The following is a 25,244-nucleotide window of genomic DNA, read 5'->3' on the forward strand; positions in this document are numbered from 1 at the left end:
TTAAAAATTTCAAGCCAAGTTATACCCCAACAGTGTAACATCCATTTTTTTTTTAGGCCATGTGGTTTAAGTGTAGTCTTTTTGTAAGAAATAGCTTTTCTGCAGCTGCTGAAGTGCCTAGGGGTTCTCTCAGTTCTGCTGAGGTACTGTCAGGCTCAGTCTTGAGTTGTTGTTTTTTTGTGTGCATGTGTTCAGATGTTATAGATTCTAGTTACACACCCTGAACCTCTCCCACAATAAATAAAAAAGACAACATTCACCTCAGATGAGTTGTCTGGAGCCTGAGTGATGATTGCACCCAAAGAGACATACTTCGAAGAAACCTGTCACACCCTCTTATAATCTCATAGTAGATCTCCTTTCTCTTCCCCACCCACAGTCTTTAAATGAATCCTAAGAAAAAGCCAAGGTTTGTGACAAGCCCTGACAATTCCTAGATCTGGTGGGAATGAAGGAAAGTGAAAATTTGTAGGGGAGAGCACCTGTTTGGTTGAATCCTGGGGCACAAATTAATTAATTAGTTGACATATTTATATCCCACCTTTTAAGTTTTATGAAAAAGTTCCTGAAGTCTAAATTGACTGTGGTGTGGGTTTCCTAGTCCAGACACATAAAGTATTGTTCCTTGCTAGTCTGTCCCAGGAACAGCTGTTTTCAGATGTTTCCTGGGTGGGTGTTGTAGTTTTGGGTTTTTCCCCATACTCCCTGCTGGCTTGTATTTCTTTGTCTAGAATTCTGCATGAAAGCCCCCCACCTCCCAATTCTATCATTGGAATACATTATGCAGACTCCGCAAAATGAATGTTCATTCCCACTTCAACTTTTATCCTTTGTTCTTGTGGAGGGATGCAGCTGAGAGATTCAGCACCTCTCACATGTCTGAAGCCAGTTCACAGGGCATGCTGGAGAACCATGATGGAATCTCCCAACTGTTTCTTTCTTTCTTTCTTGTTTTACCCTGAAAACACATCTGTCTAGTGCATCTTTTTCTTACCTTTCTTTTAAGCAGCTTGAAATAACATCCATTCTCCCTTGTCTGTTTTATTTTCACAAGAGCCCTGTGAGGTAGTGTCCCAAGACCATTTAGCAAGCTTCATGACAGAGTGGGGATTTGAACCCAGGTCTCCCAGCTTCTAGCCTGATGTTCTAAACACACTGCAGCATGCTGATAGCTTTGTAATGAAGGGGCATTCAGATCAGGGCTGAAGTGTTTTGAGTAGCAACAGTTTGGTATCCGGTACTAGAATTTCTAACAAAGGAAGAAATCATTCCAAAAAACTCTTTGTATATCAGATTTATGTTTGAACTAATATATTGTATATACAATATCTTAGGAACCATGACTAATGTACAAATTGAATGCAATAGTTTGTTAAATGTAAGTTTGGTGTTTTTATTTTTTGTTTATTTTTTTGTTTGTATACTAAAAAATGAAAAATTGTTTTTAAAAAAAGGACTGAAGTGTTTGGAATTTATTTTTAACACTTTCATCTTCCCTAGCGCTGTTTTCTCTGATCTGCTCCACCCCCGCTTGTTTATAGTTTTTGTAGAGAAAAGAGAGTTTATCTGTCTTTTACACTTACTGGGCCTGAAAGTCACTTGTGGTGTGTTTTTGATTGGGTAAACAGCAGGGCAGGTGCTAGGGTTTTTGGTGCCCTAGGCGAGCTGCCCACTAGTAGCCCCCCCCTCCCCAAAATTTAAAAAAACAGAGAATTGTAGGAGAAATGAAGAAACTTGAAATTATTTACATTTTTCATTTACAGGTTTTTATTTTAAATTTTTATTTATTTTTTTAAAATGGTGAGATTAAACAACAAAAATTGTTGAGAATACTACTTGATCCTTTTAGCTGGAGGTGCCAGGGTCAAAACCTTCACATGACATTTCTACTTGATCCTTTTAGTTGGAGGTACCAGTGACAAGACCATGTGCATGCGAGAAAGATGCTCTACCACTGAGCTATGGCTCCCACCCCATGGCTCTGTTAAAGTAGAGCAGGAAGGATGAATGGCAGCATGCAACTTTAGCAGGAGCCAACTTTTAGAAACTGTAATTGGCTCCTCTTCAGCTTTTACAATTGGTTAATTTATCCCTGCCGGGCTCCAAGGAACACACTTCCCAGACACCATCTGCTTTTGCGTTTCCTGGGTTAGTAACGGATCTGGGGAATGCAAAACCTCCCAGGCTGCGTCTGCGCTCCATGGAGCCTACTTTCCATTGGGGAAGGCAGGCTCCAAGGAGCACACAAGCTGCATGTGGGGAGAGGGGGTGCCTGGTGGCGCACCCTAGGCCAGGTAGCACCCTAGCTGGCTGCCTGCTTGGCCTACTCCCATGCACCAGCCATGCAGTTGGGGAACTTAACTTTCCTCTTCCCTGGCACTGCACACTTGATCTATGCCAGGGTCCCCCATGGCTGCATTCTGCAGCTATATTGCATATTGTGATTTGATCACAGATCCACAGTATCATGTGTTGTTTGACCTTGAATGATACAAGCAATTAATCAAAATTCGGTTTTAATTGCAGGTTTTTTAAGTTCACCTTGAGCAGTGGATGGGAATTGACTGTGATATGCAGATATGTCCTGATTTAATAACCTGGTCATATCTGCATATCATAAATTTCTCTTCCTCATCAGCAGAAGACGTGAGTACTTACTATGGATCATTAAACAAGGTTCTTGGAGCCCAGCTGCTTGAAAGGGTCAAAATCCAGCCTCATTTAAAAATTGCTGTGTTTCTTCACTACAATTGTTTATTTAATGAGATAATCATTAATACATTTTACTTGTATTTTTTTTTACTTTTACTCTTTTTTTTTACTTTTGTAGTCCATATTCCCACTGTGACCATCCTCTCTCTTACAGATGAATTTTCTAAAATTTATTTACATTATTTGTAGTCCACCATTCTCATGGAGACTCAAGGCGGATTACAAAGTGTAAAATTAAAGCCAATCAATAGGATGTTACATCTAATAAGCAACGTAATAGGACTAGGAATTGCAGACAGAACTGTCTTCTGAACAAAGCTGAACTGCTAAATGTGACAAGAGTGGGGACTGCTACAGAGAATGCTCATGCACAGGCAATTGTTGCTCTTGCCCATCTGCAGGGTGGCACTTGCAGAAGACCCCACTCAGATAAGCAAAGTTGTCATGGGTGGGACACAGGTAGAGAGGTGGTTTTGGTGATATGGGTTCAAGACCATGAAGGGCTTTGTATGTGATAGTTATTACTTTGAGTTGAGCTTGGTAAGTGATGGGCAGCCAATGAATAATGTGTCATGTAAAAAAAGACTTACTATCTTTGAGAAGTTAGTGTGCTGGGGAGCAGAGTTCTAGATCTCCTGGTGAAGGAACGCTTCAGAATGCAGTTTGAGGGGGGAGGGAGAAGAAGTTGCATGAGTGATCTTCTATGCTAACAACTTGCAGCAAGAAAACTAGCCTACTATGGATGGAAAAAGCTTTCTGTGGCAGGAGTGCTGTGTGGTTGACAAGCCCTCAAGAAGCTGTTCAGCCTTCATGGAATGCTTCTGGCTTTGTCCTTAGAGCCAATATGGCATTGTAGGAAGCAGTTGTTCAAATCAGCCCCTTGTCTTGGGAGTGCAGCTTACAAGCTTCTAAAAAAAAATATAAAGAGTGCTTGATGTCAACCCAAGATAATTGTCTTCCCTCATGCAGAACAGAAAAACATTGCTGCATTCAGATGGCATTTGCTCAAGTTTATAGCAAGCCAGGATGGGCTTTACCTGATAGCTAAAACCTATTAATATAGATAGGGCTTTTTTCCTTTTTTTCTTTTGTAGCAGGAACTCCTTTGTGTATTGGGCCACACACCCCTGATATAGCTGGTCCTCCAAGAGCTTACAGGGCCCTTAGTACAGGGCCTACTATACGCTGCAAGAGGATTGGCTACATCAGGGGTGTGTGGCCTAATATGCAAATGAGTTCCTGTCACAAAAAAGTGGGTAATCAGAGAAAGCTGTTGAGTTTTCAAAGTCTGTATCAGATTATTATAACATTTCATATGGGTTTTGTGCATGAACATAACTGACTTCAGGAATCTTTAGACCTTGGCTAAGGTCTTCTCAGATACCTCTCTGCACAGCACTGGTCTTGGTCACACCTGACCTGGAGTGGATTGCAGCACTGTTATTTTAAAGAGAAAATGAGAGAGAAGGATGATAACAGTTGGGAGAAGAGAAATAGATACTGATGGGAAGCATACCAAGCAGAGGCCTAGCTTTCCCAGAGGCATTCAGCTTTTATCTGGGCTAAAATGCTGCAACTACTGATGGCAGCCCACATGACTGAATGCTCCTCTATACCAAAGAAAAAGCCCTCTGTGTAGAAAGCAAATATGTCAAGGGTGAAAATGGTTATGCTATATTCTCCCTGACATGCTAACTTTCTGTATGCAGGGATTTAAAAAAATTAATCATGTGAGTCCCCACCTCATGGTAGAACAGCTGAGACACAGGTCTAGAATTGTGAATAAAATCTAAAAATTGGTCCCATTATGAAGCTGAACATGCATTCCAGGGCTGACAATCAGGTTGAAGCTCACCACTTTGCAGCATTATCTATATAGAGAATATGCTCTTAACGTGGTTCTTCTGTCATTCTTATTTTTCAGCATCTCATGAAGGTGACGTGGACTTTGTAGCCAAAGTTTTAGAGAAGAGTTTGCTGCAGAAAGACTTGGCTTCAGCAGAGGATGAATTGCAGGCAGACACTGCAGTCCCACAAGCTGACAAGGCGTTGGCATCAGAACCTGATGTTGGGCCTGGCAAGAATTCATCAATGACTCCCTGCGTGCCAGCAACGGAACCGTCTGCAGAACAGCCTGCAGCCATTGCAGAGGAAAGGGCTTCTTTGGAAAAGTCTGATCAAGAACAAACTTTAGCAAGCGCCATTACCCAAGGGGAACAACAGAGGACACCTTTGGAAGATGCTGAGGTTGAGACTGAAGGGCTTACAGAAACCAAGCTGAGTGGAGAAGTGCTCGTTGTGAACAAAAGCAAACTCCCAAGAGCAAAACCTTTTGCCCTCCAGAAGAAAATGGGAGGGGAGAACACTGAAAGCGAAGCAGCCACAGAGGGTATCCCAGTCCCCAAAGCTTCCTACCGCTTTGACCCAGAGACATACAATGAAAACATGAACCCATTTGTGATGGGAGGCTCTAGGCTCCAAAACTCTCCTCCTCCTTCTCAGCAAGGCTTTGTTCTTCCAAAGAGTGATGCAAAGGAGTCCAATTTGGGGGCAGCTGGCGAGCTGGAGGGCCGAGCTGTGAGACTAGAATTTGATTTTGTGGAAGGAGACGAGAGCACAGAGGCCAAGAAAGTCCCGCTGAAAAAACCCAGCAGAAAGCCAGCCAGCAGGTTGTCTCCTAAGAGGCAAAGAGGCGGTGCCACCCGACCTGTGGCAGGCACTGAGCAGGTAGCGAAAGCACCTGCTGCCGATGCCCTTGAGGTGCCACTTCCTAAGGTCTCCCACCAGGTGGACAACAGCCAGTGGGATGATCCTAACTTCAACCCCTTTGTGGGCAGCTCAGCTTTGCAGAGCTCCCCAACTTTGCAAAAGGGTTCATATAATTTTGAGATGGCAGACCCTTTCAAGACTTCTGCTGACGCTGGAACTGACTCCTGCCCCACTGCAGAGAACAGCCTCAATGAGATTTTGGAGTCCCAGGTGCTGGAGATCCATGGAGGTGAACTGAAGAAAAGCTCAGCTTCTCCAAAGAAGGCCAAATCACGGTTGATAACGTGAGTGATGATGGCCTCGGGACAGCTAGCTCTGTCAGAAGGGGTGGTGGCCCTCTGGCTTGCAATGACGGAAGCAAGGCTGTGCCTCATTCACACCAAGCAAAGCAGGATTTTTCAGATATTTGTTGTGTATTGAATCACTAACTCTTTTGTTAGTCATGAGCAAGAGGCATGGAGCTATTTGGGGTTCTAAAGCTCTGCCCTTTGACCCAGCAGTTCCCAAAGTGTGGACCAGGGCATGTGAGAGAATAGCCAATTAAATATTTAGATCCTCCTCTAACTGCAAAGGCCTAATCCCCTCACCCAACACAAGAGGCTCTCTACTGAATCTCTGCACATCAGTGTTCTGACTGCTTGAGGGTGGCAGGGGAAGGCTTGAGGGTGGCAGGGGAAGGGATAGGTAGCTCTGCAGTGTCTCTGTACTGAGTGGAGGGATGAATCACTTATACCAGAGATGCAGCATAACTTAACCCATCCCAGAAGAGGCTGTTTGTTGCATCTCTTCATGAGTCACTGAGTTTAGCTTGCCACCTTGTAATCAGGAACAAAAAAACAATGGCGGCACAGTGAGAGTGAGGAAAGAAAAACAACTGTGCCCACAAAACAGACCTTGTAATTGACTAGGAAAATATTTCTATTAAATAAGCATAACGGCATTTAAAAGCATTCCTATAGTTTCATAGCAAATTCACAAAGTCCATTGTCTCTTAAAGCAACAGTGAATAAGTTCTTCCTGTGTGACTCCTCATGAAAATTACTTCTCCTTTCCCAGAGTCCCAAAGGCTCCAAAATTCAAGGCACCAGGAGGAATCAATGTACAGGATTCGGCTCCAAAGGATAAGTTTCCTTCGCGTGGTTGCCAGCTAGAAGATCCACGTTCCGCTATACAAAGCTTTTTCACAAGCCGAATAACAGTGTTTAGTTATACAAAGCTTTTTCGCAAGCCGAATAACTATGTTTACAAATTGCTCTCAAAGCATCATTTCTATACGCCCACTTCTCAAAACATTTCTTCAACAGCCGTCTGTTGCGAAAAGCTTTGTATAGCGGAACGTGGATCTTCTAGCTGGCAACCACGCGAAGGCAACATCCTTTGGAGCCAAATCCTGTACATTGACTCATCCTGGTGCCTTGAATTTTGGAGCCTTCGGGACTCTGGGAAAGGAGAAGTAATTTTCATGAGGAGTCACACAGGAATATCTTACTCATTGTTGCTTTAAGAGACACTGGACTTTGTGAATTTGCTGTGAAACTATAGGAATGCTTTTAAATGCCGTTAAGCTTATTTAATAGAAATATTTTCCTAGTCAATTACAAGGTCTGTTTTGTGGGCACAGTTGTTTTTCTTTCCTCACCTTGTAATCAGGAGGCACATCTAGAACGATACATACACACAAGGCAGGTTCCTCACTGGGCAGCTATTTCTTACCTTTTAAACTTTGCGTGTAAAAGAGTGATGTGTGCTTCCAACTTTAGTTCTGCAAAATACACTAGATACACTAAACGTAAAATTCAATACTGGGTTAAAATATTAAGACTGGGTTGTACGCTTTGGTCTAATTAAACATGCCTGAACACAATATCCGACTACTTTAAGGGTTATTTGATTACAACAATATCCAAGGAGAGAAATATAAAACTGATTGGTTCTGCCTGGGAAATTGGATAAGATTGGAATATTGCCTCCACTCTTGATAATTTAGAATTCTGTAATCCAGCTCTAAGACATGGTCAGGTCTCTTAATCTGCACCTCTCAGGTCAAGAAGTTAGAAAGCAGGTTTCCTCTGGAGCCCCAGTTTGTAACTGCACCAGTTCTGCAAAATAAAAGCAGGCCTCAACTGCTGGAGATGTGGTAATCCTCTTCCAAACTTGGAGTCTCAGTTATAAGGGCTAGAAACCTGCATTGTTAAAATGAGATTCTTGGGATTCTGAATTCTGCATTTAGATGGAATCATAGAATATAGAGGGCCTTGGGTGCAAGGATCTGACTTATACTGAGCCAGGATACTTAGACCAAACATCTTAAATGGACATGATGGGCACTGTGCATGAGGCCTTTTACATACGGACCACCAGCCAACCACTAAGCTATGGCTTTTCCCTGTCAAAATAGTTTTTCTGAGTCAGACTGTAAGCCTACCTAATGCAATCCATTTGGCTGAGCAATGCAGCAGAATCATAGACCTGGAAGGGACCTTCAGGGTTATCTAGTCCCACCCCCTGCACAATGCAGGAAATTTGCAAGTACCTCCCTCATACACACACACTCAGTGACCCCTGCGCCAAGCCCAGAAGATGGCAAAAAAGGAGGGGGGAAAACACCTTTCCATGATCCCTGGCAAAACTGGCCTGGAGAAAAATTGCTGCCTGACCCCAAAGTGGTGAAAAACAATTCCCTGGGCATGTAAGAAGGGACCACGAGAACTAAGCACTGATGCAACCCCTCCTTCTCATGATCTGCCTAATTCACAGAATCTGCATTGCTGTCAGATGGCCATCTAGCCTCTGCTTAAAAACCTCCAGGGAAGGAGAGCCCAGCACCTCCCAAGGAAGCCTGTTCCATTGAGGAACCGCTCTGTCAGGAAGTCTGAAAGCAGAGTCTGAGTTGAGGCTGTTCTAGCCTTCTAGGCCTTAGTAACTAGAGATGCCAAGCACTGATCGCAAGGCTGTACCATGTACCACCAAGCTATGTCCGTTCTCCATTTAGTTTCTGAGGTTCAGGGAGGCATTCAGAGGTGAGTGTTCCTCTCATTCTTTAGTTACCAAATGTTGCCATTATGAAATCCCTGGAAACTTTAAAACTGCTAAATTCTCCAGCATGTTTAAATAGGTGGGATCATGTTATAATAAGTAGCACTGCCTACAGACTCTGCTTAGGAGTGTTTCTAGACTCTTATCAGTTTAAATTGCAGTTGGGTAGACTATGATCCAATAGGTTAATACCATCTGTCCATGAAAAACTAGCAAGTCAGTGAAAGTTCCCTAGCTTTGCCTTCTTCTGGATATGCCAGCTTTCTTCTATAAGGGCTCTTTTTCCCAAAGCGGGGGGTTGGGGAGTCTGATTCTTTGATCTGCAATAGTACATTGTAGGAACAATTTTGTTGTATTTGTTTAGAGTGGCTCTGGTTGAGGAAAATGCTGGGTTTGGGAATGCAGGACTAGAGATTGGCAAGTTTTGATCCCAAATAAGCACCTGATGACTGTGTTTTTGAGCACCCATTGTGCATCAGTGTAACTGGTGGTGGGAAGTGCCGTCAAGTCACAGCTGACTTATGCCCCCCACCCAGGGTTTTCAAGGCAAGCGGTGGTTTGCCATTGCCTTGGTATTCTTGGTATTCCTTAGTGGTCTCCCATCCTAATACTAGCCAGGGCTGACCATGCTTAGCTTCTGAGATTTGATGAGATTGGCTAGCCCAATCAATGTAATTAGGTGACCCCAAGTACCTGCACTGTGGGAGAAGGAAAGGAAAATTCTATTCACTTGCTCAGCACTATACATAAAATACTGTCCTGTTTTTGCAGGACTGGTGTAAAGCTTTTTGAGGTTATGTATATGAAACAGTTGATGAACATTTGAAATGTGCTTTATAAATGATTAATACACTCATTTCAATAATAATTTATCAGTACAATAAGTTGCCATTTGAAAGCTGTCTGTCTTGCAGTTACCATATGAATCCAGATATTCAGGTGGACAGCTGTGTTGGTCAGAAGCAGCAGAACAAAGTTTGAGTCTAGTGGCACCTTTAAGACTAACTAAGTTTTATTCCAGGTATAAGCTTTCGTGTGCATGCACAAGTCACCAGATATCTGACAAAGTGTGCAGGCACACAAAAACTTATACCCAGAATAAAACTTTGTTGGTCTTAAAGCTGCCAGTGGACTCAAAGTTTGTTCATATGAATCCAGTTTTCATTCATACAGAGTGGGGGAAAAGGGGGTTTTGATTGGTGAAAGCCTGAAGGGTCACAGTTCCTCTGCCACTTCAGATGTGGCTCTCTCAAGGAGAAAACTCTTGCTCCTCCATCCAACAGGAGGCAGCCAGGGAAGAGCAAAAATTAGCTTTCATTCAGGGCATCAAAATAGCTTGGGCTGGTCCTGGTTGGATTGCAAAATAGGCAGAAATCCAGTGACCTTGGATGCAGAAAACCTGATAGAGTCTTGTAAAAGGCCAGCAAAGCAGAAACTATGCTTGTACAGGAGAGCAAGTTCCCCCATGGCAGCTTTAGATCTATCCTCTTTAATTATTAAATTTTAATTATTAAATTATTAAGCGCTCCAAGTGCAGTCACAGGACCAGTGAGAGCCAAGGGCAAAATAGGAGGATTTGAAATTGCTTAGAGCAAACATGTTTCCCGCTCTGTGTCTTTAAGGGCCAACATGCACAATGCATGTGACACAAGTCAGGGTGCCCAGCCAAACTTCTTGTCACATGTAGGATTGGTATAGCCCACCTTGAAAGTGCTCCATTCCTCCATGTAGCTCCAAACACATCAGGAGGGGAGGAGCTTTACTCTCCCCTCCCATGCTATTTTTGCTGATGGAAACTGCCATGGGGGGCGCCTATGTTGAGAAAGAAGAAGAGAAGAGATTGCATTAATATCCTGCCCTTGACTACCTGAAGGCGTCTCAGAATGGCTTACAGTCTCCTTCCCCTCCCCACAACAGGCAACCTGTGAGGTAGGTGGGGCTGAGAGCTCTCCGAGAACAGCTTATGAGAGAACAGCTCTGCAAGAACTGTGACTGATCCAAGGTGCATGTGGAGAAGAGGGGAGTCGAACCTGGTTCTCCCAGAGTCCACGCTCTTAACCACTACACCAGACAGGTCCCCATGACCATTTCCACTGACAACAACAGTGTGGGAAGAAAGCCTGAATCTCCTGCTTCCCATCACAGGGTCTGGAGCTGTATAGAGCAGGACAACATATTTTGGGAGAGTTCCACTGATCCTATGCATGACAATGGTCAGTCTCCCATATCCTGACTTGTGTCACATATATTGTGTATTTTGTCCCTTAAAGTATCAGGTTTTTAAAATTCAGCAAATACTAGCAAAATCGTGAGAGTCAGAACTTCCTCAGTATGAAAAAAAAAATCTGTACTGGAAGCTCTTCCAGTGTCATAAATTGTATCTCACACCCCAGTTATCAAGTGTGCCAGTTGCACAAAGGTTTATGTTACTGCAGTGTAACCTGCTGAAATATTGGTCTGTGCTTCCCTGCACTGGATATACAAGAAGCCTTCAGGGGTCCTCAAACTACGGCCTGCGGGCCAGATGCGGCCTGCTGAGGACGTTTATGCGGCCCGCCGGGTTATGGCAAAATCAGACCGGAAGTGATGTTCGACCTAAACTCGCGTTAGCAACGCACACTTCCGGCACTGGGCTGAGGCGGCGGAGACAGAGTGTGAGGTGATACCGAGGTGAGGTGAGTTCCCAGGCCGGGGTGTGTGGTGTGGGGAAGGGAGAGAGATGCAGAAGACGGAGAACTGACGGCCCGCAGCCTTGTACAGTAACGGCAGTCCGGCCCTCCAACAGTCTGAGGGACAGTGAACTGCCCCCTATTTAAAGTTTGAGGACCCCTGCCTTAAATGCACACATATGATATTATGTGCATGGAAATACCTCTCGGATAGAAAACCTTTTATGTTTAAAAGGGTTTTCCATTCCTAATCTCTTTTGTGCCAGTCAGACTGGGGACATTGTAAAGAAGTGTGGGTTAGTGTGGGGTAGAAATTCAGTACACTGCAGCATCTGCTATATATGGGGAGAGGGTGCTACTGGTGTTAGGCAGGAGTTCAGATGCCCTGCAGAATAACAAATATCATTTCAACTAGTCTGTAAGAGATGGATGATTAGTAGGGATGCCAGCCTCCAGGTGGGAATCAAGGCAAAACTCGGGAAAATAATGAAGAAACCGTTGCTAATGTAATGATACTGAAAAACTCATACACAATTTTTAAAGCTGAAACACTAGCAGTTTAATTCACCGCATTGGAGCAGCAGGATTGTCTTGGAAGCTGGAAATTGACACGCACACAGAAATGGACTGCTAATGTTGAATGAACTGTGAATTTTGCCAGTAATGTGATTGATTAATTGTGTGATTCACTGTAGAAATTGTTATTGCAACTACCTTTAATAATATATAGAATTTTTCAAGTGCTTTGCTCTAAGGTTTCAGCTTTAAGAATTGTGTATGAGTTTTTCAGTATCATTACATTATCAATGGCTTCTTCATTATTTTTCACAGTTTTGCATTGATTACAGCCTCCAGGTGGGACCTGTGGATTCCCTGGAATTCAGCTCATCTCCCTATGGAACTGTAACCCCCTGGGTTCCCTGTTCTCCTCCACCTCATGGGGAATTCCTAAAGCTGGAACTGGCGGCAACCCTTCCTCCCATCTCCTCCTAGTGGCCAAGGGGGAGCTAGCAACTCTAGTGTTAGAGATCAAACAAGAACTTTGTCCCCCCAAACTTACCTTCTGGTATGCTTGGTGACAGTGAGCAAGGATGAATGAAATTGTGCTAAAATAAATACAATTCTGTACCCAAGCCATCTGAATTCTACACGTGGTAGGAATTATGCATGTTTGCATTATTATTTTTAAATTCTACTTGCATTTTTAAATAGTCTCATGCAAATTGTTCTAGATGTTGAGAGAGAGAATGCTGAAATTCTGTTTTCAGCCCCTGGAAATCTTACTCTGGTCTCTGATATTTCAACTGGCTTTATCAACATACTTTTGAACGTGCTTTTGTAACTGTAAGGACTAGAAACTTGGCTTAACAGAAATTAACAGAGTTGAATTCTGCAGTGTGCGCCATACCTTTTAAACATGCCACATGAACTGTCTTATTACTGAATCAGACTGTTGCTCTATCAAGATCAGTTTCACCTGTTCTGATTGCCCACAGCTCTCAGATGGAAGCCTGTTTCATCACCTACTACCTGACACTATTCACAGGGAATGGCAGGGAATTGAATCTGGGACCTTCTACATGCAAAAAAGATGCTTTATAAGCAGGGGGGGGGTTTGTAGAAAAAGCCCAGCATGAGCTTATTTGCATATTAGGCCACACCCCTGGTGTCAAGCCTGCTGCAACTGCGTTCCTGTGTGTTCCTGCTCAGAAAAGGCCCTGGTTTTAAGACAGGCACAGTGCACCCTGCAAGCTCACTTCTTTAGAAATTTCCTGGTCTCCCAGCACAACCTGCAAGCTCACTTCTTTAGAAATTTCCTCCCAGCAACAGTGAGCATTTGAAGTGTACATCTCTTCTTTTGCATGCTTTCCCCATTCATACAATTAAACTTTGCATTTTATCCAGCAAGGAAGTATATCCAAGTCTTTCACATGCTTTATTTTCTCCCCCCTTCCATTTCTCTGCCTGTCTTTCTTGTCTGTCCATTATTGGTGCATCAGGACTACTGAGCAAGTGAAATTTCTCTGTTTTCTGTTGTAAGTACTCTTTTTTTCTTCCTTCCTTCGTTCCTTGTTCCCTTTTGAGCTTTTTTCCTCCTTGGGCTTCTGTCTCTTCTGCATGCAGCTTCCCCTTGGCCTTTAATTTTTGTTTTTAAGTTTGTTGTTTGGCTCTTGTTCACAGCCTCCTCTTGAAAGACGTTATTTCATCTGACAGCTTAGCTTACAGTGAAATGAGGAAAGGGGAAGATGGCTGTGTGGCTCTCTCTGCATGTCAGACTTGCAATGGATTTTCATGCTGTTACTAAGAAACGATGTGATCAGTATCTTTTCCCTTCCCTGTTTTCCTCCTGTACTCCACATGCCTGGAATAAAAGGGGGGCGGGCTTTTCTCTATTTCTGGAGCAACGGTTTCTCAGATGGTGAACCAGTATTTCTGTAGAGGCAAAGGGATGGAGCTTCCTCAAGAGCAAATAAGACTGAGCTCCAGAGGTCACAGAGTCCCTGCAGTCTGTGGCATGAGTGTTGTCTGCCCTGTGCTTGTCTTCAGTGCTTTGTAGGCCTGTGCAAGTTCTGTAGATGTATGCATGGGGATATCCTGGGAATGTAGGTGCCTTTCTGATCTGACCAAGCACGTCTGCAGGAAATACAATGGTTATACACTGAGGTGGTAGAATGGACTGCAACACTTCAGATTACAGATAGAGAGTCACTTTTTTGATTGCTTACCTCCTGTATTTATTAAAAACTGCCTGCCATTAGAAAAAGAGCGCAGCAAGCAACTGGAAGAGATTTAGAATCTTTACCCCTACTGTTCTAGGCTTCTGTTTGGAAGTGTGTTTGTTTTTCAAAGGAAAGGAATGTTCTGTGCTGTGCCCACCATTTTGCAGTCTGATCTGGAATTCTCACAGCATTCTGCATATATGAATCAGGCCTCAGGTCCAGATGAAATGTGGTGAGTGGCGTCCTCATGGCCACCACGAGGATGCCCTCACCATTTTACAGTGATTTCAAAATAGCATGGTGGGCGGAGGTGCTCTTGTCCCCTTCCCATAGCTTATCAAATGCCGAAACAGCAACACTCACACCTGTTTTGGCACTTGAAAAGGCATGATGAGGAACAAGCACATCGTGCTGCTGGCCCCATTAGGATTGGGCCTTTGTGGCATTTTAAAAAGACTTCAAAATGGCATGCTGCACCCTAGGCTGAAGAGTTTGGGTGATGTCAAGGGACAATAGAGAGGGTGGTAGACCAGTCTAACACATGAAGCACAACCCCAAGATGTTCTTCAGATGCCCTAGAAAACTGCCTATTGGATTGATCCCTATGTTAATTAATGGCAGGGTGATGTGCCCCCCCCACCCATGCATCAAAATGTCCTGGGTCATCCTGGGACATTTCCAGATTTCTGGTTGTGTGTTGGAGCAATTGTCGTCTTGGTAACCCCCTCCCTACAGAAAAAAATGCAGACAGGCTGACAGAAATGAGAGCAAAGAGCCAAGCAGGGCCTGCGATTAGAGCTCTGTGTTCAAAAGAAAATTAAATTCAAATCATTTGCTAGAATCTCCTAAATTCTGCATCCGGAAAAGTTGAAGCCTGAGACCTTGTAAGTTAGAAACGGCCTTGTCCGTGGCACGCTTTATGGCATGATTGAAAACATGCATTTCTTGTCTCTCAGAAGCAGCATCCAAATGTTATGAGTTAGTTTTGCACAAAGCTGAACAAATCTGGGTTCCATAGTGCTGGCATCTGATCTTTACTTGCTTGGCTGAGGTATGACTGAGAAACGGTTTTACATTTGTGTGTTAAACAGGCTTGCTTGTAAATGTACCAAAGTTACTGATAGGTTTTTTTAGTCAATCTGCCATATTTATGACATTGACTGTCAGAAGATGACTACCCTCAGCTTTCCCAAAGGTTCCTTATCTGATTGCCTGGAAGAGATTCTAACTCTCCATAGGTGACCAAGTGAATAGACATGTACGATATACTGGGGCAAGGTCTAAGAGATGATACTGTGTGCTGTTGTATCTCAGAGCATGAGTTGTGCACACTGCCTTGGCATGCATGAGCAACCCTCCAGCTCTGGTTTTCCTGGAGAATATGTTCTGTTGTGCTCTGTGCTGTACCTTTCCCTTTGTCGTCCTCCCTTGCAGTGGTGTCAGGTGTTTTGCTGCCTGTCTTTGTTCCTAGCAAGAAGGAAAGCAAGTAGAGACTATCAAGTGGGGTGCATTGTGTCTTAGTCTCCTTTGAAGTGCATCAGTCTGTTTTTCTTTGGCTTGTCCAGAGATCAGCAACTGAACTTTTAAGCTAAGTTGTTAGAAGTGGAAGGGTTTGCATGAGAAGGCTTTTGCAAGTGGAAACAATGCAACTGGAAGAGCAGAAGCAGACCTGGCGCAAACAGGGCATGTAAGATGTAGCATGCCCCCTTCAGGCACAGATCTTCAGCTTCATCCCCTAGGTGGGTTATCCCAATAGCACTACAGCAATTTTGATTAAGAGAAGGAAGAAGACAGGTTGGGGGTGGGGAGAAAAGGCAAACATAGAAAACACAGTAGAATAGACTTTTTAAGGGTAAATTACAAGTCTGGAAATGTTGAAGACCAGTGCTGACATGTATCGGGAATGGCAGTAGGATCTTCTTTCCCTTTCAGGTGCAAATTCCTTTGGTTTATTTCATCCACCTGCAATAAAAAGGATAGAGATGTTTCTTGGGGGGGTAGTTATTTGTGGAGAAGGGTAAATTATTCAACTTTGATGCAGAACAAAGGCCGGTTTCTACATCAGTCTAGAGAATTTGTTGGGGGCTGAGATGTTGTGTATTGGGTTGTGTGGGTGTATTCTTTTGTGGCTATGGTGCCATGAGAATCCCTCCAGGGAATGGCACTACATAAGATTAAAGCACACTTTTTAGAGGTGAAATTTAGGTGGAAGAAGAGGGGATGGAATGGGGAAGTGTTTGATACATAGATTCAGGGTTGGTGGTTAAGGACTAAAAGGGAAATGCTGGGGAAACGTGAGTGGAGAGTGACCTGTTGTGTAAAAAGGCTGAAGGAGAGAAAGGTATTTGTTTGGATCTGTTTGCTCACAGTGGGTGAGGGGAGGCGGGGGACCAGGGTCTTGCAGTTCTTCTGGCACCAGGAAGTCTGTCTTGCACCACCCACGCAAAGCCTACCAAGCCAGAAGATAGATAAGGGCTGGGTTATAAAACTGGATGTATCCCCTGATACAGAGAGATCTGCTATCTCTTGCAAAAAAAAAATGGCTATTTTTCTAAAGATGGGGCCAGCAACCTTTTCAGAATTAAAGAGCCCATCTACTTCGAAATTCAGAGCTAGTGAGCCACGTATAGCCAGTGCAGGAATCCTCATGTGCATAACTAAAAATATGCATTGTGCAAATATACATTTGTTTATAGTCCATAAAGTTTCTACAGCCCAAACAATGGTTGGTGTCAGTTTTTAAATTAGGAAACTGCACACATGAGGTCTCATGAGAAGTCTTAAATATACACAGGAGCCACCCACCCAGCACAGTTGTTCTAGTGTACTGATGCAAATCTGCACATGGTTCTCACTTGGATTTTATTTATTTACATACCGTATTTACATATCACTGAAAGGAGCCCCTTGGTACAGAGTGGTAAACTGCAGCACTGCAGTCCAAGCTCTGTTCACAACCTAAGTTCGTTCCTGGCGGAAGCTGGGTTCAGGTAGCCAGTTCAAGTTGACTCAGCCTTCCAACTTTCCAAGGTTGGTAAAATGAGTACCCAACTTGCTGTGGGGTAAAGTGTAGATGACTGGGGAAGGCAGTGGCAAACCACCCCGTAAAAAGTCTGCCAAGAAAACACCGTGATGTGATGTCACCCCATGTGTTGGTAATGACTCAGGGTTTGCACAGGAAACTACCTTTACCTTTGTCACTGAGGCTCAAAGCAGATTGCACAGCATAAATTGATAGCAGCCTGTACGAAGAGACAGAGAGCTCAGTGTCGATCAGTACGATCAAAATGATGAGAAGTCTGACAAGCAATGAACTAGGAGACTGGGGTTACTGAAATCTGAATTAGCCTAGCATATTAGGCATGATGCAGAGTATAGATATAATGAAGAAAATATTACATCAGTAGGAAACAATGTACAGGCAACTCTTCATTTCAATAGTGTTTTCTTTTCTGCAAAGCCCCTTAATCCCATTAAAATATTTTCCTGCCATTTCCTTCTCATGCTGATTAATCTCTACAGAGGTCCTTAATTTAGAGATTTAATTTTTATAGACCCATATTTAGTTTCATACTGAGCTATGTTTGGCTCTAGAGCCATGCAGACCCATGCTGTAAAGGAATAATACCCTTTTTAGGGAGGTTGTCACTTCTCCTTTCCTGACTTCCAGAAAGCCTTTGGCATCACAATTACAAAAAAAAAAAAGAGGTATCATAATATTTTGCAAATTGTTTGACTTCCTCACAGCATTTGTATTTAGTGTTAAGCAGGGGCTGGGAATGGTCTGAAAACTGTGGTTAAAAGAAAAATTCTACCTAGCATTAACTTGAGTATAGACAATGCTTAACTGTGGTTAGCAGTAGAGGGTGTTATGTTCATGAGTGGAACACCTACCTGGGAGAGAGCATGGTGCATGGTTAAGGAATGCGATGCTTGAGCTGTTTTTACATGTTACAGTTAAACCGAGATATGCACAAACTTCTTCTTATGGGGAGGTTGGCTTTTGCACACATGTGGACACACGCAAACACACATCACAAGGACCTGGAGTTTACTTAAAACTAGGGGTCACGTGCTATGTTTTCAGGCAGGAGGGAAGCTTAGATTTGGGCATGAGTTTATCACAAGCTGTGTGGGTGTGATGGCTGAATGCAGCTATGATCTCTGCTGTGTAAATTAGTTTTTTAGCCAGGGTAATTACATCACTGACAGCAGAGTTATCCTAAGTGACATCACAGCAAAACAAACTTCATCAAAATTTTGGGGAGGCCTCTTAAGACAGGATAGCAGACACATCAGGTGTATGTGTCCTGGCTCTGAGTGGTTTCTGGTCTTCTGAATGTTTTTTTAAAAATTATTTTGCCCTGTTTCAATTTATAATGTATACTCCATTGAAGCATTTTAACCATTAATGGGAAATCCAATAAATTTGTGTTTTGCAAGAGCTAAAATATAGTGCTTAACAGTGCCAGCAAAGTAAGTTTTGTCAGAGACAAGCAGCTAGGTCAAGTCATTGTTCCTTGCAAGAACTCTGTGCCAGTCAGTTAGATTAGGGTTTCCACACAGAACCAAAGATTTAAATCAGCCATAATCTGTGGGGATGATTTGATGAAAAGCCTAGAGTTCCACAGAAAGTGACTCAAACAACAACAAAAAACTGTGGAAAAATAACGAAAAATACTTCAAAATTGTAATAGATAATTGAACACCTCAACTTCACACATTATTACATGTAATTACATATTATAGCATATTGCCAGAAATACAAGGTATAAAGTACAAGGAATAAATATTCAAAAGTGCTTGCAGTTAATCATGTCCAATCCAGCTTGAAATACTTGAAGACTATTCACCTGACTCCGCGGGACAATTAAAGTGCCAATGTCAAATGTGTTGCAATTCCAGATAATTCTTGTTCTTCAGCAAAGAATTTATGATGTTAAGACGTTGCTTTAAATTTCCTTTCTTTAAAGACGTTTAATATATAGTGGATGGTCATTAGCCTCTGACAGTAAAGCCTGTAATACTGTTTCAGTTGTCTTCATCTGAGAGACATATTCCACTTACCAACTTCCAGCATACCACATTCCTGTGACACTAGCTCTGAAGAAGCTGCAATCATGCCCACGCTTATTTAGGAGTGTTTCATTGAAATAAGTGGAATTTACTTCTTTAATTTACAATTAAACATGTGTGAGATGGCTGCGATCCAATTTTTTTACTTTATCTGCTTGTCTATAAACACCATTCAGATCTGCTTTGAATCACCTGTTTTATAAAAAGTGTCTTCTACAACTTTCAGATTTCACAATGTAAACAACTTTGGAAATGGGAATGTAGTTCCAAAATGGTTAGCTCTGCGTTCCCTATGAGATTGCAAAGGCAGCACAGCTTCTGTTTAAGCTGAAAATTAGCCTGCAAAGAGAGATCTAGGAAGAAGGCAGGCAGCTACTCAGCTTTGCGCCCCCCCCCCCACTGCTGGTTAATTTGATGGTGATGGAGGATGCCTGCTGCTATAATTGTGTCCTTCCCAGGGGGCTCCTTGATGTCTGACCTGCAGGAGAGAGCCGAGTCTGTTATTCGTTAACTTTCTCTTATATAGGTGGCTAGAACTGGATGAATGCTTGGATGGAGAACTAGAAATAAATATTCTAGGGATACAGCTCAAACTAGAGTATGAAGTGCCCATGTTTTAACTACTTGGATGATACCCTAGGATGAACAAGGCAGACTTCTAGAAATAATAGCTGCTGCTTCAAACCCACTGCAGATTTGTTTGCTCTCACTATCTGAATGCAATTTAGGTGTATTGCTCAAACCCACTGCTTAGATGTGATGTCTGAATGAAAACTACATAAGAATATGAGACCCTGCAGGATCAGACCAGTGGTCCATCTAGTCCAGCAGCCTGTTTCACACAAGGGCCAACAAATTGGCCTGGAGGGCCAGCAAGAAGAGTATAGGGACCAAGATCTCCCCCCTCCCCCACAATGTTGCCTCCTAGCACTGGTATTCAGAGGTTTGCTGCCTCTGTGGAGGTTTGCCCTAGTCGACATGACTGATGGGCCTATTCTCCATGAATCTGTTTAATCCCTTTTTTAAGGCAGTAAGCTTGTGGCCATCACTGTAGCTGCTAGCAGTAAATGGGTGTTTGCAAATGAGTGATTATACAGGTACCCTCTTTGGAGAGCCAGAAGTGGCTGATGGTGACTGACCTGAACTTGCCATGATACATAATGTGTGAAACATCTAAAAATATGGACTGTTTTTAGAGGAATAACTTGACTTGAACACTACATTCATTGCTGGTCTTTTTCTCTCTCGCTCTTCCTCCTTCAAGTAGGAACATAGCTGGGTCTGCCTTTCCCTGCTAGTTATTGAAACTTGCATTTTCATCATAGTTTAAGTTCTGGGCCTGCCTTTCCTTTTGCTGCCTGAAAGCCAACTTCATCTTCCTCTCTTATCCTTTTCCTTTCAAAAACCAGAAAGCCTAATACTGACCTGTATTTCTTGTCTCGTTGCAGGAGTGGCTGCAAGGTGAAGAAATATGAAACACAGTCTCTGGTTCTAGATGTTTGCACTAAGGTAGGGCCATTGCTTACAATGTTATTCTTATGGAAGCAAACCTAGATTTGGGAGAAGGCCATTGCAGCCATCTTCCAAAAAGATGGACATTTGTAGCTACATCCCTTTATCTGGATCCCTTTTGGATTAGGCTAGACAGTCTGGAATCTGATCCAAAATGCACTGGAGGGGAACAGAATTTTAAGATCCAGAGCTCTCATTGCATTCCTCTCTTCCAAAATTCATTCCATTTCCAGCCTTCTGTTGATAATCACACAAAAAGGCCTTCCTCAAATCTGTACTGATGGGCTCAGCCCTGTTTAAATTGTCTCCCAAAACTGCACAGGATGAAGAAGATGGATCACTCCTATCCCATATCCCAGACCTTCCTAATCGGGATGGACGTGCCACCGATGAAGAGAAGTTGGCTTCCACGTCCTCCTGTCAGAAGCCAGCTGAGTCAGAGGTGAAAGGTGAGCCCGAGGAAGACCTGGAGTACTTTGAGTGTTCCAATGTTCCTGTGTCTGCCATAAATCATACGTTTCCATCAGAAGGTATGAATACCATCTCTCTCTTCATTATACATCTCTCTTGTCTAATACGATAGATCAGGGGTGGCCAAACTTGCTTAACGTAAAAGCCACATAGAATAAAGTCAGATGCTTGGGAGCTGCAAGACTAGGAAGGAAGGAAAAAATAGATTAGGGGAAGGGAGGAGGTGGAAAGAAAGCAACTTAAACTTTAAATGCATTCTTCAAGCTGCTGACTGGGTTGGTTTGGAGACATGATTTAAAGAGACAAATGCCTTCTCCAAGGCATTGGGGGCTTCAGGAGCCACACAATATGTGTGAAAGAGCCGCATGTGGCTCCCGAGCCACAGTTTGGCCACCCCTGCTATAGATCATAGACCATGTGGTTTTGGGAGAGTTATCGACTGGTTTAACGGTTTAATTAATCACATGCCTATTAAAAACAGAACACTTCACAGATAGATACACTTCCCACCATTGTGGAGCTCACCATCATGGATAATGTAGGATTGCTAGGTGGCCTCCACATCTGGGTACTATCCAGAACCAACCCTGCTTAGCTTCAGCAAGGTTGTTGTATCATATCTTTTCCAACCGTGTAATGGGAACAACTTAATTAGCTTCCAACTTTGTCAGTGGTCAGTAGTCAGGGTAGGTAAATGGGACCTCTGAGTTCTGAGGCAGAAGGAAATGAGCAACAGTGGGAAGGCTATTGACTTCATGCACTTGTTGAGTGTTTCCCAGAAGCATCTGCGTGGCCATTATTGCAGTCAGGATGGTGGCCTACATGAACTTTTGATGGTCTAACCCAGCAGGGTCCTCCTTATTGATTTCATTCTTATGTTCCTACCCATCGTTGGAACTGCTGGCCATTGTTAACATTTACTTTTTTCAGGGCCCTTTTACGGGAATGCTGCAGATACAAAAACAAAATTAAATGAGTGTGCCCAGAAGCTTGTGTTCCATTGATTAAATTTGGCCTTCACAATAATGTACTGAAGTGGACTTGATCTACTAAATCAGTACATAACCAACCTTAACTCCTTTTTTTAATGACCAATGCTGGGAGCATATGCCCTGACCCAAATGATCTGAAATAAACTAATTTGTTGGACGTTTGCTGAATTCCTAATAGATTGGGTCCAAAGCGTATCATGCCTTTAGGCCCTGTTTTGCCACTAACAAAGGCTTAAAGGCAGGGCCGGCCCTCCCACTAGGCAAACTAGGAGGTTGTATAGGGCACCGAGGGGGGGGGCAAATTGAGCTCTCACCCCCCTCCTCCGGTGACCCAGGCAAGCGTTTAGCTTGCCTCTCTCCCCCCTCCCTGCCGCTGCTGCCGCTAGCCCCTTCCGGGCTGCCACCAGCCGTCCACTCCCCCCGGTGCAGTGTTCCGCCCCCCCAGATGCTCCGCTCACCTGCCCGTTGCTGCTAAAAGCGGCGATGCTCTGCTCGCTCCCTTCCCCCTGGGGCTCGCTGGCTAAAAGTAAGCTTAGCCGGCTTCGCAGCTCACGCCTGCATGTTTTGTCTCTTAACAAAATGCGCAGACGTGAGCTGCGAAGCCGGCTAAGTGGAGCACCGGGGGGGGGGGCTGGGCGGGACACTGCGCGCGGGGGAGGGGGTGCAGAGCCACAGTGGGGAGCCAGGGGGGCGCTTTGAGGGGACACCAGGCAGCAAGTCTGCCTAGGGCGTCGGGCCGGCCCTGCTTAAAGGCCTTTTAGCATCAGGGTACCACTTTCACTGCCCCATATCCATACATTTTATACTTTCCAAGATAAGGGGAGAAAGTACAGAGGGCTTTTGGAGGCTGTGTGCTGGCCTTCACATTCACTGCAAAGTCGAGAGATGCTCAGGGTCATTGGAAATGTAGTTCTTACAATATGCAGCACTATTGGACATTGTAGATAAAGTGCACTGTAGTGTCAGGGATGCCGAGAGCTATAGAAATTTCACATCCCAGGTTCCCAGCAGCCATGCAAGCTCACCCCAGGCTACCGCAGCATCCAAGGCTTCAGTCTATGCTACATTGTTCATCAAGGGGTCTCACTGCCATCCCACTTCACCCCAGGAAGGTGTCAGCAATGAAGGGCTTCTGGTAATTATATCTGTATGGGTGGGGCAATTTTCAGTCTGCTTTAGATAGGGCCTAGGGTCCCCTGCTATGTGGGAGATCTCCCATCAACCCAGTATTTTTGTCTGCTGGCCCCTGAAATGCTGGTGAGAGGAAATGAGGGAGGTGTAATTGAGCAATGTGCTTGTGTCACTCCAGCACACTGACGTTACTTCCAGTGAAGACTCTAGGATTTGTAAACCTCTGTGGTTTCACCATAGAAATTTTTAACACCCTCTGCACTGGCCCATGCTGTCACTTTCAGTTTTCACTGGAAGTGACATCAGCGTATTGGTTAAACACAGGTAGGGTGGCCAGATCGTCCCGGTCAGCCGGGAATGTCCCTCTTTTGGGCCCCAATTCCCGCCTCCCGGGCTTGCTATACCGGGACCATTATAAGTCCCGGTTTAGCCAGCCAGCGAGAGGAGCTGGCGGAAGCGGGCGGAGGCTGCGCTGCTGCTGCTGCCTCTTCTCCGTAGCTGCTCCTCCTGAGCCCATCTCGGAGGAGCAGCTGCGGAGAAGCGTGGAAAGTCCTGAATCTGGGTCCTTCTAGGACCCTGAGCAGCAACGCTGGAGGAGCAGGAGCAGGCCGGACTTGCGCCCCGCCCCTCCACTCTCTGCAGGGGCAAAGGCGGCATGCGTGGGCCCAGCTGTCTCGGGCCTGCCTTTCCCTTCCCTTCCCTTCCCTCCCGCCTGCTGGGTGGCTGCCTGGGCCGGGCGGCAGCCCAGCAGTCTCCGGCCTGCCTTTCCTTTCCCTTCCCTTCCCTTCCCGCTTCGCCCGCCTGCTGGCTATATCTATATCCCTGCCTGCAAGAAGGTAAGCTTTTTGTTTTCTGGGGAGTTCTGTTTGTTTTTGTTTTCTTCCCCCCCCCCCCCCCGGCAGGCAGGGAGGGGGCTGAAAGCGGTGTGGCCTAGGCTTCCCAACCCCCTCTGAGACTTCTGGGTTCGCAGCCTAATCTCCCGCCCCCCAGAAATCGGGAAGGGGGGGTGGGGGGGGAGAACATACCTGTAGGCTTCATATTGTTGAGATCCTGAGCCGTTTGTAAAATGTGTGGCTCCTTTAAGGCTGGGCAGGAAGAGCTTCGGAGAACAGCCCCTCCCTTTTTTTTCCCTTTCGTTTTCACAGTAAGTAGAGTTCCCCAATCTGGTAAGTATTTCTGTGTGTGAGAGGGAGGGGGGAGGGGATTCCCTGGTTTAGAAAGCGTGGGGGGGGAGGGAAATGTCTACTGGGCACTCTATTATTCCCTATGGAGAACGATTCCCATAGGGAATAATAGGGAATTGATCCGTGGGTTTTGGGGGCTCTGGGGAGGCTATTTTTTGAGGTAGAGGCACCAAATTTTTAGTATAATATCTAGTGCCTCTCCCCAAAATACCCCCCAGGTTTCAAGAAGATTGGACCAGGGGGTCCAATTCTATGAGCCCCAAAAGATGGTGCCCCTATCCTTCATTATTTCCTATGGAAGGAAAGCATTGAAAAGGTGTGCCGTCCCTTTAAATGTGATGGCCAGAACTCCTTTGGAGTTCAATTATGCTTGTCACATCCTTGTTCCTGGCTCCACCCCCAATGTCTCCTGGCTCCACCCCCAAAGTCTCCTGGCTCCGCCCCCAAAGTACCCAGATTTTTCTTTAATTGGACTTGGCAACCCTAGTGTGGCCTAATGTGCAAATGAGTTCCTGCTGGGCTTTCTCTAAAAAAAAAAAAAAAGCCCTGAACGAAACAATGGTGTTGTCAGGGTGTGTGGCATAATATGCAAATGAGTTCCTGCTTCCCCCCCTACAAAAAAGCCCTGTTGAAGGCAACAGCTTTCCTCCACTGTATCTGCTTTCATTTATCTGTTCTGAACTGAGTGCAAATAGACTTCATTTGTCCCATTAGTTGTCTCCTCATGAGCTTGGATGTAGATGAAACAAGTTATTTCCATTAAGCCAGGCTCAGATGTGATAGTAGGCTGAAAACAGCAAATAAATAGTGTGTTGGGACTGGTAATTCTCAATGTGCATGCACTGTGGGGGCTTGAAGCTTGCATTTTGATCATGCATCTCCTGGAATTGAAATAAATGCTGCTTATCAAATGCATTGTGGTATTTTAAGCAGAACAGACAGCATGCAGCTTGTCTGTTTTGAGTTCTGCTA

The 25,244-nt window shown here is 44.4% G+C and overlaps 1 protein-coding gene across 1 annotated transcript in view; it reads left to right on the forward strand.

Annotated features, from left to right (window-relative positions):
- Nucleotides 1-25,244, forward strand: part of TACC1 (transforming acidic coiled-coil containing protein 1) — a 71,774-nt gene that overhangs the window by 20,323 nt on the left and 26,207 nt on the right. Inside the window, exons 3-5 of the mRNA XM_060251741.1 lie at nucleotides 4,637-5,765; nucleotides 20,431-20,491; nucleotides 20,817-21,024. Of these exons, the coding sequence (XP_060107724.1) occupies nucleotides 4,637-5,765; nucleotides 20,431-20,491; nucleotides 20,817-21,024 (1,398 nt within the window). The remainder of the gene's footprint in view (nucleotides 1-4,636; nucleotides 5,766-20,430; nucleotides 20,492-20,816; nucleotides 21,025-25,244) is intronic.

Source organism: Heteronotia binoei, chromosome 12, assembly GCF_032191835.1.
Source record: "Heteronotia binoei isolate CCM8104 ecotype False Entrance Well chromosome 12, APGP_CSIRO_Hbin_v1, whole genome shotgun sequence".
Taxonomy (NCBI): Eukaryota; Metazoa; Chordata; class Lepidosauria; order Squamata; family Gekkonidae; genus Heteronotia; species Heteronotia binoei.